General features: G+C 37.0%; 1 protein-coding gene across 1 annotated transcript; it reads left to right on the forward strand.

The window, feature by feature from the left end:
* SYAP1 (synapse associated protein 1) lies at positions 1-19,623 on the forward strand. The gene is made up of 9 exons (XM_071748867.1): positions 1-308; positions 4,066-4,184; positions 6,404-6,470; positions 8,104-8,177; positions 9,758-9,897; positions 10,790-10,935; positions 14,679-14,737; positions 15,788-15,935; positions 17,440-19,623. Exons 1-9 carry the CDS (start codon positions 113-115, stop codon positions 17,565-17,567), a joined length of 1,077 nt encoding a protein of 358 aa, XP_071604968.1. The 5' UTR covers positions 1-112; the 3' UTR covers positions 17,568-19,623.
* The last annotated feature ends 534 nt before the right edge of the window (positions 19,624-20,157 follow it).

Consider the following 20,157-nt stretch of genomic DNA (forward strand, 5'->3'; position numbering starts at 1 on the left):
AAGCAACGTATGCGGAAGGAGCGGGCCGCCCCGGCTTCCGCATACACAGCCGCTGGCCCTCGGGCATCGGGAGTGACCGTTAACGGCCGAGCGCGGCCGCCGCCCCCGCGCCATGTTGCGCGGCTTGGGCAGCTGGCTGGGGCTGGAGCGGGCAGGCGAAGAGAAGCTGCTGTCCGCCGAGGAGAGGAGCAGGTCCGTGGAGGAGGAAGAGGAGGAGGAGGCGGCGGCAGCCTGCGAGGAGCCGGCCGTGCAGAGCGAGGAGCAAGTGGACTCGGAGGCCCTCCTCAGCCAAGCCAAGGGACTCGGCAGTGAGTGTCCTGCTCGCACCCACCGGGAGAGCGGGACGGAGGCGGCCCGGCACCGCCTGCCCCCGAGGCACGCCCGCACCCGGCCAGAAAGCAGCCCTTGCGCTGCCGCCCGCAGCGTATCCCCCCCCTTTCCGACACACACAGACACGCATAGACACACAAAAACACAAACACAAACACATTGCCATTGCTTCTGGGGTCCTCATGAGAGAAAAAGGCTTGGGTGAAAGGATGGTTTCTCTTACTGAAGGGCTTTGTCGTGCCTTGGTATCTTCACCGGCGAATGCTATTGTGGGTCTATTTTTTTAAAAATATTTAGCAGCAAAACTTCCTCAATGTGATGAGAGCAGGATAGCAACTGAAGAAGTGAAGGTAAACCAGTTTAGTGCATACTACATATGGGAGAAGTTACCTGTATTTATCACTGTCCAATCAACCAAAGCTTTTGTTGAACTAAACAATTTGTTGAACCATTTGGAGACCTTAGAGCTCTCTTCAGCTGCCTCAAGGGAGGTTGGAGGGAGGAGGGAAACAGCCTCTGCTCCTTAGGGAACTGTGATAGGAGCAGAGGGAATGGATGGAAGCTGCAACATGGGAGGTTTAGGCTGGGTGTTAGGAAACATTTTCACTGAGAGGGTTGTCAGGCATTGGAATGTCCTGCCCAGGACAGTGGTGGAGTCACCATCCCTGGAGGCATTTAAAAAGCAGACCTGTTCCTTAAGGACATGGTTTAGTAGTTAGATTATGGTGTTAGTCAAAGGTTGGACTGGATGATCTTCCAACCTAAACATTCTGTAAACAGTTAAAGATAGATTATGAGTTAAGCGTGTTTATTCTCTTATCAACAAATGTAAAAGTCACTTTGCATCTACATAGCTATAACTTCAGTGCAGCTTGTACACTGATGCAAAATAGGGAGCACAAGCTTGAGGTGACCAGAGTACTCTTTAAGTAAAAATAAATAAATTTTTAAAATTAAGAAAAAAAATACCACCAGCTCTGAAGCCTGCCTTTCCAGATGTAAATGGTAATTCAGGGCTCTTTAGCTAGTATGGAAAAAGATCTCCTTGAAAAAGTGTTGAAAGTCATTCTTCCCTGTCCTTTTTTTACTTATGTTTTCAGATATCTTTGTTCAGATATCTCTTTTAAATTATGTTTGTGAACTATGGCATTCTTTTCTAGTGAGTAGGTTTTCATGCAGCTTGTCCAATCTCTTTCACAGTTCAGGAACTATCCCATGTAATTGCTGAAGCTTGAAGTTTGGAAGTTACTTCATTTTTCTGCATTTCTGAGATTCTCTTCAAATAGTAGTTATTGATATTAAGAAATATTTTTTAAGTTGCTAAGAATTCTGTGCACAGGTTTTTGCCTCACTGGAGATAAAAAAAACTAATTTCAAAAAATATGGACCAAGTACATGGCCGCAATTGTTAGTGCAATCTTCCTCAGAGCTGTTAATAAATGAACAGCATTTTTTAAAGTATCTGTTCCCGTGTTACTGTGTGAGGTACTTCATAAATTGGTGTGGGGTTTCTGTGATTTTTTTTTTTTCCACAGAAAATAAATCTGGTTTGATTTTCTTGAATTCATCTGTAATGAGGCACAGTGTCATTTGCTATAGACAAGAATTACTATTGTAGATTCTTTGATAAAATTAATCCTAAATACGGCTCCATACTTGATTAAGTGTCTTTTTTTTACTGGTGCCATGCAATTCTGGATCAGTATCATCTGAAGGACTAGTCAGATTATACATTCACTGTCCTTTGCTTTGGGCTATTTGAACTGCAACAAGTTATCCATGTAGTTTGGTCAACTACTTTTTTGGTAGTTGTAAATCAATCCTAATCTGGTACTCAAGCTGATTATTCAGGAGGGAAAAAAGACTGAATTTTCAGAGGAAGAGGATGTAATTGACTGCTACAGATATGAAGGTCCATCCAGTAATTTGCTGTGAAAGTAGGACTTTGGTTTAGTGATCCATGGATTTACTGTCTGTAAGAAGTAAGAAGACAGTGGTGGAAAGGCTTTTTTTGTAAAGATTTGGACATGGCTGTTTTAATATGTGATAACTCTAGAAACAGCTGCGTGAGCAACAGCCGGAGTAGCTGTGTAGAAAGATTTTCCTAGCACATTTGAATTTTACTTGCATTACTTTTTGCTCATAATTACATAATTTTAAAGGGTAGGACAGTTTGTCAGTATGAAGTAATAACAGTCATACTGCTAGATACATATTCTTACTACAGACATAGATTTGTAAAGGGGGGAGTTGCAAACCTATGTGGTCATATGAAAATGTAATTGTTTTTCCACCACGAAGTATTTTTCCAAGGATAAGCACTAACTCTGATTGAGGAATTTGTAAGTAACCCTGTTCAGAACAATATTTGTCTTAAAAAGAAAAAAAAAAAAAGGCATTTTGCTCTTCAGAGTGGCTTCAGAGCTAGCTAAAACCACTTTGCCCAACACTATCAAAATACTGCTTGGCAGGAAATAGGAGAGAACCTTTTGCAGCTAAAACAAATGAAACATTTGTAGCACGCATATGAAGAAGTTTCCAGGCATACATTAAGTAACCAATAAAAGCTAGCAGATAGGAAACAATCCAGTAGGCTGCTGTTTCCTCTCCTGTCCCAAGGGAGACAGTGTATATAATACATCTGTATCTAAATTCTAGAAGATAGGTTGGTGGGTTTTGCAAGGTGGAGCATGTGAGAGTTTGTCTAGCCTGGTAGCAGATATTTAATATGCTAGCAAGTACCTGAAGAAAGTTTTTTTATTACCATCCAGTGGCTTATAAATGGAAGTTATGGTAAAAAAAACTGGCTGGCTGGACTGCATTTGTTGGTATTGATTTGGTGTATCATTAAAGATAGGATATTTTATATGCCACATTGTATCATAGTAAATACTGTGATAATACAGTAAAATAAAACTGATATTACAGTATAATACTATTGTTGAAATGTAATAAGGTGCTTGTGACATCATGTCATTTTCTGAGGAATAAACAATACCAACATTTTTAAGATCCTATGTCAATAAACTGATACTTTCTGTTGCTGAATTTTTTTTTATAACATGTTGCTGCTTGCAAGTTTGTTCTTATTATCTAAAAATGAACAATGCCGGGCAACTGTCCATGCAACATTGTTCTTTCTCTACCACCTTTCTTCACTTCAGCACAGCTAAAGTAAAAAATACTAGGTAGTCTTTGATAATATTTGTTACTGCTCTTCTGACTGTACATCTTCAGAAAAAATGAGCAAAGAAGGTGTTTTGCATGGAGCTAAGAAGAGAAAGACAATGAAAGCCAAGGGCAAGCATCAAGAGCAGGCTTCAATCTTAAAACTTCTGAAGCAATCTCAAATATTAAAAAACAAAACAATTCCCTTTCAGTACTGTTGCTACATTTACTTTATTGCTTAATATCTCTGAAAGACTTCAGTGAAATTAAGAAAGATTCTGCTTAAGAAGAATCTGCTTCAGCAGATTCATTGGAAAGCAATATTTCAAGGGATGTTTGACTGGGTAAGTGAGGTTCATACATGTAGGTTTGATTTACAGAAAGCAATATGAACTAGAAAAGGATTAATAGGATTTTAGGAATTCTTTTAGGCCACAAGCTAGCTTAAATGAATTTGAAAGATTTCAAGTAGTGATCCAAATATCTAAAGAGAAAGGAAAATCTAATAAGATATGTAAAGGTTGTAAAAAGATCTTTCTCAGCTCTTTCTTTTCTCATCTGTGAAAGGTTACCTCTTCAATTTTGCCACTGCTGCTACAAAAAAGATATCTGAATCTGTTGCTGAAACAGCACATACAATAAAGAAGTCTGTGGAAGAAGGAAAGATCGACAGTATCATTGACAAGGTATTATGTTTCTAAGTACTTGATCTGAAATGTCTGCTTGCTTACTGTTGTAATCTGGCATTTGGTAATCTTTCTTTAGTCTGGCTTTAGGAATTATATATTTCAAGAGCAGGTATCTGTTATCATGATAAATTATATGACTGAAATATTTATTCAGGTTAAACAGGCCAAAAAATGGTCACTCACCTTTACTCAGTGCTGCACCTATGGTCCTTTCCCTTAGGGTGTAGGTACACTGGAGAAAACCAGAGGGAAGTATGAAGAATGCTGACATAGGAGGAAGGGCTGAAAGAGTTAGTAGAGACAGGAAGTTGGGGGATGTCTGAGAGATATGTGGGTTGTTTTTTTTTTTCCCAGTTTATTCAGATGGAAAGAGGAATGCCATAACCTGCATTTTAAATGCATCTTTGAAGCAAGCTTCAGAATTAAATCAGTTTTGTGGATATTGTATACTAAGGCTCTAGAGCTATACAGATACAGGTTTTGTAAGACCCAGTGAGCTAATGAAGTAGCTTACTGTTGTCCTGTTCTTTTCCTTGGCCCTCCACTGCCACTTACCTCTTGTTCTCCATGTTCCTGTCTGGCAGCTCCAGTTGCTTAACTTGTGCCAGCAAGTGTTCTTTCAATGCTTTAGGTCATGAACTTGGAATAAAGTTTGGGGTTTTTTTAAGGAAAAAAAAAAAAAAAAAAAAGGCAGCACTCAGTGCTATGTAGTGTTCTGTGGTTTTTAGCAAGGGTATCTTGGAAGGAGAAGTGAAAGGGAGCTGGCCAAAATCAACCCAGTTGTAGTTGGACTGTGCATCCAGGAGTGTCCAATGTGGAAGATGTTGCCAGCCCCCATCTCCTGTTTTCATGTTGTCTTCCAAATTAATCATCAGATGACACAAATTTCTGTTAGGATTGAATTTGATCTCCAGATTTCTTTGACTTTTTAGTAACAACTGTCTATATATATAATAGCAGGGTTTTATTTTCCTGCTACTGTAAATTAGAGACTTAACATAATTTTGATCCCCATCAGAAAGGAAAAATCAAAAATATTTTTTTGTAATTTAATATGCAAATAGTAATGCTCAAACTGCATGGGCAGGAATACCTCCCACTAGACTAGGCTGCACAAAGCTTTAGCCAGTCTGGCCTTAATGATAAATGCTGCCTTGACTAATAAATTTATGTAGGGGAGAAACAGATTATAGCTGTATCATAGAAGAGGTTTTGTCTTACACCATACAAATTGTTTTAGTCCATAAATACCAAAAATTCCTATAACTTACAGCCAGGAGGAACCACAGTGATCTATTTATATAACAGGCACCACAGTAGTTCTCTCTACTGATGTTAATCTGAAGTTGAAATGTGGGTTTTTTGAAAGAACAAAAAAAACCATTTCTAGGCATTTATGAGGATTTAGCTTGAAAACTTTGATGCTTTTTGGCAACTTGTTAAGCCACAGCCCTCACTTTTTTTTTTTTTTTTTTTTTTTTTTTTTTGCGAGTGATTTAAGTATTGGCTTCTGTCTTCCTGGGTTTTGTCTCTACTTCCAACTCCAGAACGACATTTGCATAGTTACTTCTAGATTATGGCATACCAGCTTCTGAGACTACTCTCTGTTTTTTAAATCTAAATTCATTATAGAATATTTCTGAACATATATTTAGATGAAAATTTGTCAACAACATAAACATACTGAGAGATATTTCAGGCAGATTTTCATTCTGAAAATCATGCTTTAACAATTTTAGTAGTACAATTTATTACAGTGAATTTATTTCTTAAGCAACATTTGAAACTTACTGCAAGGCTAAGGGCAGCTTTAAGTTTTTAATGTTTCAAATACATCTGCAAATATGCTTAAGCAGTCTATGTTTTCTGTATCTGATATGGTAAAGTGGTAACTGTATATGCATAGCATCCTGATGTTCAGATAATCAACTAAGTTTTTCCTTTTTTTTTTCAGTTCCAAGAACTTGAAAAAACTATAAATAAAAACATAATTTTGAAAGCATCCTCTGTAGTTTAATCTTTTAGAGGCAAGATCAAATGTTTCAGTAAAGAGGAATGTGTGATTTATTAGAAGCACATTTAATCAACTTACAAAAAGAGCCACCAGGGATGTAAGGATATGATATTATATTAGAGCTTGAAAGCTCTTTCACAGTGAATGTGACACAAGAGGAGTGATTTTTTTTTAAATTGTGATTCCTTAATTTTTATTTTAGACAATTATTGGAGATTTTCAGAAGGAACAGAAAAAATTTGTCCAAGAGCAGCAAACAAAAAAATCAGGTAATGTATGCTTTTTTGATAGTGCATAATAGCATACAAGGTTAAACTTGATGGAAGCTGGATAATTGAGCCATAGCTAAACCTAATCTTATCAAAATTCTACTTAATGAAAAACATTATGATGGAATCTAACATTTATTGTGGAATGGGAGAATGACATTTTTAGGTGAGGCTAGTATTACATTATCTACTTCACTTAGATTTGCCTTTTTCAGCCAAATTCAGCTTTATGAAATTAACTCAAAGTTTACTATGTTAGCAGAGCTGATCTCTTACTGTTTTGACTCTGAACCCTGTATATTTATTGAAAATGGGCATGCTGATTACCTTTCAAATGTTACCAGTGATGTCACATTTTCATAATGAAATTAAAAACATGGGCTAGGGTTTGCACTGTAGCATTTAGTTTGTTTGGGTGTAGGAGTTGCTCTGCTTACATTAAAGACATAATTGCTCTTTTGCTTTCCTGTAAGTCATTTGCTTTATAATTATCTGTGATCTAAATCCTTTGACTTACCCATCCGTGTACTATTGACATCAGTGGATCTGAGAATTGAAAATAAGCACAATATTTTTTCTATGTTGAGTTTCATCATTGGCTCTAATCTCTTTTAGTGTTATACCTGAATACAGTAATTTCTGGTAGCCTGAACATTTAAAGGCTCTGTTGTTAATCTTGCAAATGAGCTGGTTTTAAGTGGATTGTGATAAAATTTTTCATACTGTCTGTACTTAGTATGTTAATCCTGTTCCTTCTCGCAAGACTGCTTATGTGATCACATTGCCTGTATTTGTATCTTTTTGTCACTTTTGGTAAACTTTGGCATCTGTTAATATATTTCTACAAGTTTCATGAAAATAAGTAGCTAGGTTGATGAAATAGGAAGTAACAGATGGCCTAACTGAAAGGAGCATTAGCATTAGAGGTGAATCCATGTGGGTGAGAGATCTGGCTGATGTCAGGTGCATAGGCAAATATGCAGTGGTGGTTTTAAGTGCACAACTATTATTTGTTAGCTGGTACACATGCATCATAATGTCTGTGTGGGCTAAATTTCTCTACATCTACAACATGCTCTTTGTACAGCCTATGGAACTATTTTGGAAGTATCTCTAAATCTATACATCAGCTGAACTCAAGCATGCTTATTCACTGTATAACGTAATTTATAACTAATTTATAATTTATCTTTCTCCATCATTAAGGAATTGGTGTCTTTTGGCAGTTAGAAAATTAATGTAGTATTAATTATTTTGAAAACTTAATTTAGACAATGTTTATATGTTTACAGAGAATCTAGAAATTTGTATTTGCAGAGAGCTTAACCAGTTATATGGCACTACTTCAGTAAATAAACTCAAAAGCAGCACGTTCTGACTGAACAGACTGCAAAGAAGTTACAATTTTAGTTTTACAGTAACAGAGATCAGAGAGCATTTGTTATTTTTTTTAATGTCTGATAAGCAAAGATCAATTCTTAGAGTTTCTCTTCTGTGTCATGAGCTTAGGTTAGGAAAAAGAAAATTAATTGTCTTGCTTGGTTTTTTTGTCATTGAATGTTACTCTATGTAAGGATTTTTGGGTTTGTTTTTTTTAAAGTAATACTCATGCAGTTCTTTTCCTCCTTTACAGAAGCAGCAGTGCCTCCCTGGGTAGACAGCAATGAAGAAGAGACAATTCAACAACAAATACTGGCCTTATCAGCAGTAAGTATTTTGTTTCCTGCAAGATTTGAAATTTTCCTGTTAGAGAAGTTAAAACTTGTTCTTTTCTGAAGTAAGTTCTACTGGCATTATTATATTACGTATTTTCATTACAGTTCTTTTAAAGCATCTGTCGCTGCACTGATCACGTGCAAGTATACATAGAATTGTAGAATGGTTTGGCTTGGAAGGAACCTCAAAGGTTCAGCCCTCTTGCAATGAGCAGGGACATCTTCAGATAGATAAGGTGTTCGTATTCTGTCCAACCTGACCTTGAAAGTTCCCAGAGATGGGGTATCTACCGTGTTTCTGGGCAACCTGTTCCATTGTTTCACCACCCTCATTATAGAAAATTTCCTCCTTATGTATAGTGTGAATCTGAATTTAGTTTAAAACCATTACCTCTTGTCCTGTCATTGCAGGACCTGCTAGAGTCTGTCCCCATCTTTCATATGGGCCCCCTTTTAAGTACTGAAAGGAGAGTAGGCTTTCTTTGACCTTCCTTTTCTGGGTGATGTATCTTGTAATTCTTTGCAAACTCCCTTAGTGCATGATCGCTGCAGCCCAGGCTGCCTCAAATCTTGATGTCACTGATTTGCTCACTTGTGTTGCTCATCATCAGGTCCTGTATTGCATCCTCTGTGCTAGGGGTCTCTATTACCTGGCTGAAGAAGTTAACCTCAGTGCACTCCAGGAGTGTCCTGGATTATCTACAGCTCACCATCCTACTTTTTCAGCAGATATCTGGGTGGTTGCAGTCCCATGCCAGGATGACAGCCTGCAAGCACAATGCCTCCTCTAGCTGGAGTAAGAAGGCTTTGTCTGCAGGCTCCCCTTGCTCAGACAGCCTGTGGTAGATACAAACCACAGGGTTCCCTCAATTTTTACAAGTTCTCAGCCTGCTTGTGGCTATTCTTCAGAAGCAGCCCTTATCACTCTATATCTGGATGCAGAGGGCAACACCTCTGCCCTTCTTTCCTGTCCCTTCTAAACAGCCTGTAGCCATCAATAGCAACACTCCAGTCATGGGATTCATCCCACCAAGTTTCAGTAATGGCAACAAGGTCATAACTTTCTAGCAGCACTGGCTTCCAGGTCATCCTGTTTGTTGCCCATACTGCATACACTGATGCAAAGGCATTTCAGCTGGACTGCTGGTCATGTCACCTTCTTAGAGGAATACCTCTTAATTCCTTTGAGGTATTTCAGCAGTGTTTCCTGGTTGGTTTCTATTGCTTCAGGAACCCCTGACTCATCTCTGTAAGACTTCAAGTGTGCTGCAGTGTAGCCAGCAACTGGCTGAGTCCCCTTGCTAACACCCCATCCCTCTAATCTTAGCATGTCATCCCACAGCTTGTCAAGGGCAAGCATGATATTATCCCCCTCCCTCTTCAAATAGTTATTTCAGTAACAACTTGAACCAAACTATGCCTGCAATATACTTTTTGATTTTTATAAAGCCTTTACAACTTCGTGATATGATAGAATTATGTAGGAAGTAGGATTGTTTTGCTGGTCTTATGTGTGAAATATGATAACCTTTTTCTGATACCAGTTAATGACCATAACTATGTTCTTCAAAGGATAAACGAAATTTTCTGCGGGATCCTCCAGCAGGTGTGCAGTTTAATTTTGACTTTGATCAGATGTACCCTGTTGCAATGGTGATGTTACAAGAAGATGAACTACTCAATAGGATGAGGTTTGATCTCGTTCCCAAACAGTAAGTAATTTCTGCTGGTAACTATGTAAAGTTGCACTTTTAATATGTCTGTAAATGTTAATAAATTACTCCTTTTTCATTTTACTTCCTTTAGTTCTTTCTTTATGTACTTTCTCTTTATGTGTTCCACACATTTCAAATGTGTGGAATATGCCATGTACATTGCAATTTAGCAACTAGAGGAAAGAGCAGAAGTGATCTTTGAGAAATTCAGAGCTAATAAGGCCCTATTGACTTCAGTGCGGAAGAAGCCTTAAATTTTTTCATGTCCAGTGGGCTAAATTAGTAGAAAATCTTTTTCCCAAACAAAGGAAAATGCAGCAACAGATCTGTTGGTGCAGCTGACACCCCAAGAAGACTGAGAGAGTCAGAGGCCACATGGAGAGATGGTGAAAGAATGCATTACAGCAATCAAGAAAAACTGTGTTTGGATAGGCAGTGGGAAAAGCTCTGTATTGTGACTGCCTTCGAGTGGGCCTAACTAAAAGATCCATAAGGTCTTTGCCCCAACAGTTAGGCTGTTCCAGTATGGTTTCTTGATCCAAGCTTTCTCAGTGCTGTTCTCCTTCCATGCCCCATCCCAGACTGTGCTCCTAAAGCTTGTCTTGTAGTTCAGCATTCTTGTTAAGTAGGAATGCAGTTAGCCTTTTTGTAAATAGGTAACACTCTTGGCAGTGGTGGTTGTTATTTTGAAGTCCATTGTAACTGTCTTGCATGAGATTAAGAATTTGTACAATGATAGATTTTTTTTAATTTATTTATATCACAAGTTTCTTATTTATTTACAAGGCAGCTATTTCTACTCCTTCTCTCTGCATACTTAATTTTATTTCATTGCTAGATGGTAAAAGCCATATTTCCAATTTTAGTAATCAAAATCTCTTCTCTCTAGCGTAAAGGAGGAGGTGTTCTGGAGAAATTATTTCTACAGGGTGTCCCTAATTAAACAGTCTGCACAACTCACTGCACTTGCAGCTCAACAACAAGCAGTAGGAAAAGAAGAGAACAAAGACAGAGAAGAAGATAGTGAACTGAAAGGTATGGAAAGGATTTGTTTTAGCACAACTCATGAAGTTAGTGTCATGTGTACTGACTGCATACATCAGGGGACACTGAACTTTTTTCTTGGATTTCCTATGAAATCAGTTTCTCTCATCATACTTGCTTGTCCAGATGGGGAAAGAGGGGACTTCTAGTGCTGTTAAACCATTTTCAGACAACTTTGTCAGAAGAGCAGAAATCTCAAGAGATGAAATTTGGTACTTGGCTTATAACAATTTAAGACCACTAGTGGTCTCTGGTTTGCTTTTTTGTCTTGTCAGAAAGAAGTAAGTGGTACCTTTGGTTCAGTTGCTAAGAGGTACTGGCTAACCCAGCCAGTTGGCATATGGCTTGCTCTTGGCTTTTGCTTAGGCTTCAGGCCAGGCCCGGTTAAGGCTGTGGAGGTAGAATTACTCTGGTGCTGGAGGGAGAGACACATGCAAGGCATGGAAGAACATGGAGTATATTATAGAAATGGTGGAAGATGGGGACATGGAGGCTACCTGGGATTCAACCTGGAGGAGAAAAAGCCGCTTCAGTGCAGGTGTCTTCAGTTACACTGAAGTAACTTTCACGGTTTATACAGATTATTCTTACCCTCTTATGAACCACTGGGCATTTTTATCTGCATGTGAACAAATTCTGCTAGCAGGAATATATGCAGCCCTCTTTTTAGTCCTTGTACTGCTAATGATCCCATCTTTCTAAACTTACCTCAAGTTCTCATTTCACCTTTCTCATTTCTTTAAAGACTTTCTCACATCTCTTTTGCATAACTCGGTAATTTTTTTACACAGCCTGAGCTAAGGCTTCTTGGACGCAGGTAGCTGGGTCTTGGGGCGAATCAGGGGTTGCAAGAGGAATAATAGAGCCAGGCCTAAGATATCTTTTCAAAAAGAACTCTAGTAGTTTTCTCAAGGTTTTTTTGTGTGCCTTTGCAGTCAGTTTTCTTCATTCTGTTTCTCCGTGTGCATGTGTTAGGTCCCCACCTTGAATGAATATAGTAGTTTTCTCAGAGTTAAACTCCAAGCAGTGCTGACAGTACAGTTCACTGCAGAATCTACTTTAGACCTAGAGGCCCCAATGCTGACTTCTTTTTTCTAAGACAGTTGTCTGCTGTGCCAAAATGGGTACAATTAATCATTGCAGCATATCCCCATATTAAATAGCATCCTGTCCATCACAGAAACACCACACATGCTATTTCAGCTTTGTAAGCTTAAAAAAAAAATCACAGTTTCACTTTGAGGGTATTACACAGAGAACAGAAGAAATCTAGGCAAAACCCATGCGAAGTGACCACAGGTCATGTGCCCTCCAGAGGCTCCTAACTTTTGAGGAGAGAATTGCCAGCCAGCACACACCAGGGGGCTTGGGGACCAAGGCTCCCTCCCTGGGAAGATTGGCAAAGATAGTACAGAAGTAGCACAACATAAATTATGTGTTTACTACACTGATGTAATTCTTTTGGTCAGTATAATGCAAAAAACTATTTTAAGCAAAGGACCACAGAACTTGTGTTTGGGGTTTTTTTTTGTACCTTTAATTTAAAGTGTGTGCAGGTTACTAAATGAAGTTGAGATTACATGATAGTGAATCTTTCTACTGTTTTTGTAGTTTTGTAAGTATGTTATTTTCTCTCTGTAGTGGAGAAGAGCAATTGAGGAAACGTGATTATGTGGAAAAAAACTGATCAGTTGTATGGAAGCTGAGACCTTTTTTTTTCCTTGTGAGAAAGAACTACTCTTAAATGTCCTACTCTTATTTTTTCATTATGATAGAAAGCTCTTGTCTTTACCTTTCAGTACAGACTGTATTCAGGCTTGTTTCCTACTTAACTGATAGTGTCATATCAATTACACACTCCCACCATATTCAGCTCCCATTTTTTGCGATTTTCTATGAGCAAATTGTGCACCCTCTGCAGGTGCCATCAACTCAAGAACCAACTGGAATTGTCATGGTTTTATAAACCTTTGCACCTGACTGGCAGATAAATAGATTCATCTAATTTTAATTCTTTCTTTAATTTCTTTAATGTTGGGGGGATTTAATCTTTCTTGGATTTCTTTTCCTTTTTTTTTTTTCTTTTTAATTTTACCAGCTGATAGGATTATATTATAGACTATTAAGAGTAGCAGCTGTCTTCTATTCTTGTTGCTGAAGTGCCTCACAGTAGGTCTTTCAGTATTGGATCCTTTTATTTGCTACTGTTGAAAGACTAGTAGCATGAATTCTTCCAAAAGATAATTTCTTCACTGTTGTTTATCAGCATACTCTCTGCAAAGGCCATTTACTACCTGTGTGCTATGTAAGATCTATAACAAAATGCCAAGTTCTAGTCCATCTCCAGGTATTAGTAGCTGTTTACTTGGGAATGGAGTTACCCTGGGGGCAGAGATCACATCAGCAGTGAAATGGATGTTGCCAGGCCAGTAGATCCAGGACAGTGCTTAATGGTCTGATAGTCAAATCAGGCTGGTGCTTGGCCCAGCAGAGAGCTGCTGTGGCACTTCTGCATGAGAGCACCAGATGGAGCTTGAGGCAGTTCTCTTGCACGGTGCTTTGGGCACCTGGTGCTGAACAGCCCAGAGTTGGTGCTCTGTTCTAAAGGCTTCCCAAGCAGGGAGTGCTGGAGCCTCTTTGACTGTGGTGTTGGGTGCAGCAACTGATCCTCTGAAGACTGGGAAGAGGAATGGAAGAGAGAGGATGAGACAGAGCAGTGGGCATTGAGTAGATGAGCTGTTTAAGCAGTGACAATTAGGGCAATTTTCATTTGAGCTGTTCTTAATTTTAAACATTAAACCTGAAAAAATTTCCCCTTCAGCAAGTGCTGAATAAGCAGGAAGGGTCCAGCTGGGCACACTGCAGTAGGCAAAGCAGCGTGCTCAGAGCTGCTTTGCATGTTTAAACAAATAAAACTGCTAAGCAAGCACTCCATCCCTACTGCAACCTGACCAGTATGTTAATTGTTCATGCAGTCACCTGGATCTTTATTGTCTCTCCTCTACCCAGCCAGTTGCCTGAGGAGAAAAACTGGGATGTTCTTTTACTTGCCAAGAAACAAGATCTGTCCTTCCTTGTAAATAATTGTTGTCTTCCTTGCACCATGCTACTAAATACAGAATGCACTGTGAAATTTCTTAGGAAACTGGGAACAGGTTCTAGGGTTTCTGTTTTTCAGTGACTTCCTTTGCCTGCATGAAAGAAGGTGAAGTTGTGGTTCACTCTTCTCGAGTGTATTTGGGAGTGTGTACAGATACAGCCTGGTGTACATAACAGCTAATTAGTGCTCATATAATTAATAGTACCCAACCAGGGCATTTTGGAAACTTCTATGATAGGCTGTAACTGGGTTCATGCCCAAGTCTACATCTTTGTAACTTCAAAGGTGTTGTTATACGTGTTGCAATCTGTGTTTTATAAAAGTCATCTTTCAGGTTCCAGGTTGTTCCTTTTTACATGGTTCTTTGGATCATTTTGAGGAGCAGACAGGTTCCTGTGATGTAATTTCGGGGTCATAATGAAGAAAGTTTGCTAAATTTGCCTTAAATAATAAATGGGAAATTGCTTCTCTATTTCACTGTTGAAAATGTTTGTCCTATAGCTGAATTCAGACTTTAGCCACTAGGATTGATCAAAACTTAAAATACAATGCTTCTTGTACATTTAATGACTATGCAGATTAAAGGAAATTTTTATATATTTAATTGTAATTTGCCTTTTTTTTTTCTTGATAGAAACAGTACGGCCCAAAACACCACCTGTTACAATAAAGCCACAAATAAAATCTCAAGAGGTAAAAACACTGTTATATTTTGTCTGGTATTAAGTATGTGAAACTGATAGTTAATCAAAAGGATGCATAATTTCCTATTACATATTCCTATATTATATATATTATATATATTATATATTCCTATATTATATATATATTATATATTCCTATACCATAATAATATAGTATCTGACAGCAATAACCTGTTCCTCTTCTGCTGCAGTATTAATTTTTAGTGTGTATACTTTAAACTAATCTTCAGTAGAAAAAAGGGACTTTTATCTGAAGAATATTTTCTTTAGTGTCCTTTACTTAGATTATAAATTACATGCTTATAATCTAAAGCGTGACATTTCCAGAATGGTGTAGAAGGGTCTCATTGTATTTAGGGATGAGTGTTACCTTCAAAAAATAGTCTTGTGCCATGTGTTGTCCAACTCTGCTGCAGTTGTCAGGCTTAAGCATCAGAAATCTAAATGGTGCATTGCAATAGCAACATTATTTTATTGCAACAACAAGAAGAGTTTTGCTTGATACTGCAGAAACCTTTAACTTAGACACAAAATGACCCTTGTTCATTTCTGGATTGTAAAATCAGTGCCAGAGAACACTCTTGGCAGAAGCAGAGCTGTGTATTCACTTGCCAGTAATAATGCAGTAGACTAAATTAAGGTAGAAAGATTTCCAACAAACAGTCCTCTCTCATGTGTAGGAAACTGCTACTGAATTGTGGTCAAAACTTAGTATTAGTCTTAGGTACTGTTCTAAATTGTTTATGAGCTTATTGTTGTTCCTGAAGACTGGAAAAACAGAATTAAACTTCTTAACACAAAAGGGAGTCCAGGATGAAAAGCAAATAATTTTCAGTATAGCTATCTAACATTTTTGTTTGTACTAAAATACTCTTAAAGGAAAAAAAGCCCATAAAGAGAAGTTGTTGGGGAGTAATACTTTTAGTTTGTTTCTTTGCTGACTCTATCTCAAAGGCAGTCAGTTGCATGAGTAAAAGTATGTATGGGTGACATTTTTTTCCCTTTTTGGATAAACTTATACAAAACTGTCTTACTGCAGGACGAAGAAGAGATTTCCACAAGTCCAGGTGTATCAGAATTTGTGAGTGATGCTTTTGATGCCTGTAATCTGAATCAGGAAGACCTAAGAAAAGAAATGGAACAACTGGTGCTAGACAAAAAAGGAGAAGAGACTTCTGTAGTAGAAGGTAAAGCTATTATTACTTTTTGTGTTTTAAATACAGTAATTTTAAAATAGGTTGATTTTTAAAAATTACTATAATTCAGTTTTCAAAGTGTATGAAACTACCTGCAATGAAGTACTGCAGAAATTAATGATAATTCTTACAACAGTCAAACCACATCTTATATAGAACGTTAGCTATGAGTTTCAGTCCAAAGAACCTAACAGTTTTTGGGTGGCTCTTTTATGAAAATGACAGATGGAGTATTCTTTTCTGTCTACCTGCTCCTTTCCCTGCCTTCTCTTCCATAAGTCCTCATGTGTAAGAATATTTCTTTTTTAATTTGGCATCTTTGCAGGTACAGTACAGTATTTGGAAGTTGAGCTATGTTTTCATCTTGTGACACCAGCTAGAAAGGCAGTATCTGCATCAGTCTGAGCTTGCAGATACCTCTGCTGTAGAAGTTTTACATGCATTTGGAACAGTTAAAATTTAACAAATAGATTTGAGAACGATGAGAATAAACAAAGTGGGACTTCTACTTCATTCAGAAGAATTGCTATCAGTGCAAAAAGCATTAAAAAAGTCTGTGATGGTGTGGCTCCAGCCACACACAATAAACTGTTTAATGAGAAGATATTTGTATCAGTAGATGCTTATCATAATACAGTTTACAGAATTCATCTTACAATGTGTTTTGGATGTTGCTGAAATCTTGTTTTCTAAATTTTTTTCTTCTCTATACGTAGCCAAGCTTGAGGAATTCTTAAAAGTGGTTCCTTACATCTAGCTTTTTGATGGAAGTGTTTAAATAAGTCATTAATGTGTAATTTGTTCAGAGAAATCTCGGCCGGCCTGACTGACTTGGACTATGGAATTACGTACCTTCGTATCTAGGTTGAAGTACTAACATGTAACACATAAAACACCCATCTCCTCCCCCATACTCTTGCATATGATAGGCAGAGCTAATTAAAACAGAGATTAACAACACAGGAATGCCTTCTGACTCATTTTTTTGCCCTCAAGTATGAAATATGGTTACCTTTAACCTTGATTAAAGGAGCTTGCTTAGCTGCAAATCTCAGTGAGAATACTTGCTGCTTTTTTTTTTTTTTTTTAATTATCCACAGTATTTGGTCTTGACTCTTTGTAACAGTATATTCAGCAAACATAGGAACTTAATTTTTTTCCAGAGATTTAAAAGTACAAAGGAAGATTCAGTTGATAGAAGACTGAAAGACTGTAGGAAATGAGTTTGTGAATGGATGCTTTTTAGAAGTGAGCTGTCTGTGTTTTATATTTTTATTATAGTATGTACATAGGAGCACAAGCCGGTGTATTAATTAATCTCTGTGGCCAGTAAGATGATGAAGTTTCTGATTGTGAAATTTATTTAATTTTTAAGAATTGTCTATAAAGTTCAAGGACTGTAAGAGTGTTTCAGTACAAATTCATATAGGTTTAAATAAATAAGCAACATTCTGTATTACTGATTTAATTCTTACACATCATTTATCTCTTGTAGAAGAAACTGCTGATTGGGAAAAAGAATTACAACAAGAGCTTCAGGAGTATGAGGTGGTGACAGAATCAGAAAAGCGAGATGAAAACTGGGATAAAGAAATAGAAGAAATGCTGCAAGAAGACAATTAAGCATTTTCACAAAATCACTATAACCCTAAGCTTTTCCTGAGGACTGCTGTGTATTTCTGCTTTCATATTATGCTTACAAAAGATCTTCAAAAGACATTAAAGAATCTAAAATCATTATAATTCCCTATGGGGATACAACCAGTATTTCTGTTCTTTATATGAGCAGTTTCTGAACTTCTACATTCTTCAAAAGAAAACTTAAAAAAAAGATGAGACAGACACTGCAGATTACATGTCTTGATTAAAAGTGATAACATTACATGAAGCAACAGTTTAGTCTGAGGGATTTTTAGGTGGTCAAGAAACTCTGCAAATAGATTTCTAAATCTTAGAATCTCAATTTGTTGGCTTACAGACTTCTGTTTGGGATGTAAAAATGGAGTTGTACGTAACTTTGTCCTTGAAAATAGCTCTCTCATCACATTTGCACTCTGATCCCTGTATAATCTGTAAATGTGTACTATTTTAAGGTACTTGTAGCTATTAGCTTTCATGTTTATTTAACTTCCTTAATGTGTGTAGCCAAAGAATTTATAGAAGACCCTATCGGATAACTTCTGACAATTTATTAAAAAAATGCTAATTCAGACTCCAAAGGAAGTACTGATTAATTATTGATCAGATATGATTAACTGGCAATCATTTAAGTATTTAAATAAGAACAGAGTTATTAACTGCTTCAATTAAACTGTTGGGGTTTTTTTTGTCAAAATATCATTTTAAGGTACTTCCTTTCCCTGTAGAGAAAAATGGTTTAATGCATTTAATGAAGATCATTATGTTTCCATTTGATTTTGCTGTCTAAGTGAGAGGAAATTAAATGTTTCTCTTTCTTTTTACGTGCTGAAACATTAATGTTAAAACTTTGGCTGATTTGGACATCTTTATTAAATACTGTAGATATGTATGAAATTGGCTCATTTATTTGGAGGGAAGAGTGAGGTGCAAGCACATCTCAGACTTACACAGATTTCAAAAGTATACTTTGTCACAGTGCTGAAGACAGAATTTCAAGAAAAAATAGTTTTCCTTAAAAAATTTTTTGCTTCTTCTTCAGCATCTGGATGTTTTCAGTAGTTTCACCATTGTGAGTATCTTTATGTTTATAAATGAAAATTTGCTATTCTGTTTGTTATCTACTTCATAAACTTCCATGACAAAATATTCTTTAAATTTCAATTATGTAGAAAAAAGGGTGAAATTAATTACATAGGAGACATTAAGCACAATTGAATTGTAGTCATATTACATACAGTAAGCTCTGTCTTAATTATATAATTCTGCAGAAAACTTCTGTAAAGAGACTGAAAACATTATAACTGTAATTATTCAGTCAATATTCATCCCGTGGGAACTGAAAAGAGATAAGTAGTTTTAACTGCTGCTAACTGTAAGAAAGGATTATTTTAAATTGTCTCAATTAGCAACTTAGAAAGCCCTCCTATATTTTTCATTTCAGGGAAAATGAATTGCTTTAAACTACATTTCTCAAATTAGTTTCTTTACTACTATATGCTTTCTCAACTACAAATCATCTCGAGCTTGGTTTGTATTTTATAGTGTTTCTCACTATTAGTTAATAGATGCAAGAGAAGTTGAGGTAAAGGCCACAAAAGTTTAAATCTGTTACATTCATAAAGATCAGACTATTCAAAGCTTAATGTTTACTTTTGACAAATACAGATGTTCACAGATTTAAGCTGGAGACATTAGGATCTGCCTACTGTAGTTTGACTCAACACCTTTGAAAAAGATGGGTGCTTCTATTCTGATAATAGCAAATCTCCCCAAATGACTCAGAGCTCAAAACTGCTGCTCCCCATGTCCCCTTTCTTAAAAACCACTTAAAAACCACTCATACTGTTTTCAGGTTTATGGCAAGCATATTTGCATGGTGTTTCTACATCAAGCTTCAACTTTTCTGTCCATGTAAGCATAGCCTGTATAATGGGTATAGATGTGAAGCTCCATCTTTCATAAGAGATGATTCCCTACATATAAAACTGTAGATTTCTAATCTTATGAAAAGAAGATATGTCTTAAAAAACAAACAAAACCCTACAACACTAATTACATTTGCATTTAAAAAGGCAATAATGTAGCAAGGCTTAATCTGACTGATCTCTGGTAATTAAATTCTACTCTTAATATTTTCAAATCTGCATATCTAGTTTTAACCTGGAAAGCTAAGTAAGTTTTGTGTAATCCTGCACAGTTTTCAGGACAGGTCTGTGCCCTTCATTTCACTGCTAAAAGTGCCAGTCGGGTTTTATTGTTCATGGTAAGAGGGAAAGTGTCTGCATTACACTTGTCACAGGAGCAGGAGATGAATGCAGGTGACCTTTTCATGTTCATGGTGGATTTTATAGGCCTTAGTAGTCCAAATATGTCTTAATAATGTATTTGATAAGCAAGTATGCTGGTATTTTCTTATCATTCCAAGCACTGGGATGGTGCAGATGGTAAAGTCCAGCAAAACAACAATATCAAGGACAAAACCAAAAGAAACCAATAATGAGTTATTGGTTTCAACCTGTGGACACAATGTAACAGAAAATGCAGTTGTTTAAAACATTGATGAAAAACAAAC

The sequence above is a fragment of the Heliangelus exortis genome, chromosome 1 (assembly GCF_036169615.1).
Source record: "Heliangelus exortis chromosome 1, bHelExo1.hap1, whole genome shotgun sequence".
NCBI classification, from domain to species: domain Eukaryota; kingdom Metazoa; phylum Chordata; class Aves; order Apodiformes; family Trochilidae; genus Heliangelus; species Heliangelus exortis.

Coding starts and splice junctions, on each gene's coding strand:
- SYAP1 (XM_071748867.1), top strand. CDS start 113: ATGTTGCGCGGCTTGGGCAGCTGGCTGGGGCTGGAGCGGGCAGGCGAA. Junction 309..4,065: donor CCAAGCCAAGGGACTCGGCA/GTGAGTGTCCTG, acceptor CATCTGTGAAAG/GTTACCTCTTCAATTTTGCC. Junction 4,185..6,403: donor TCGACAGTATCATTGACAAG/GTATTATGTTTC, acceptor TTTTTATTTTAG/ACAATTATTGGAGATTTTCA.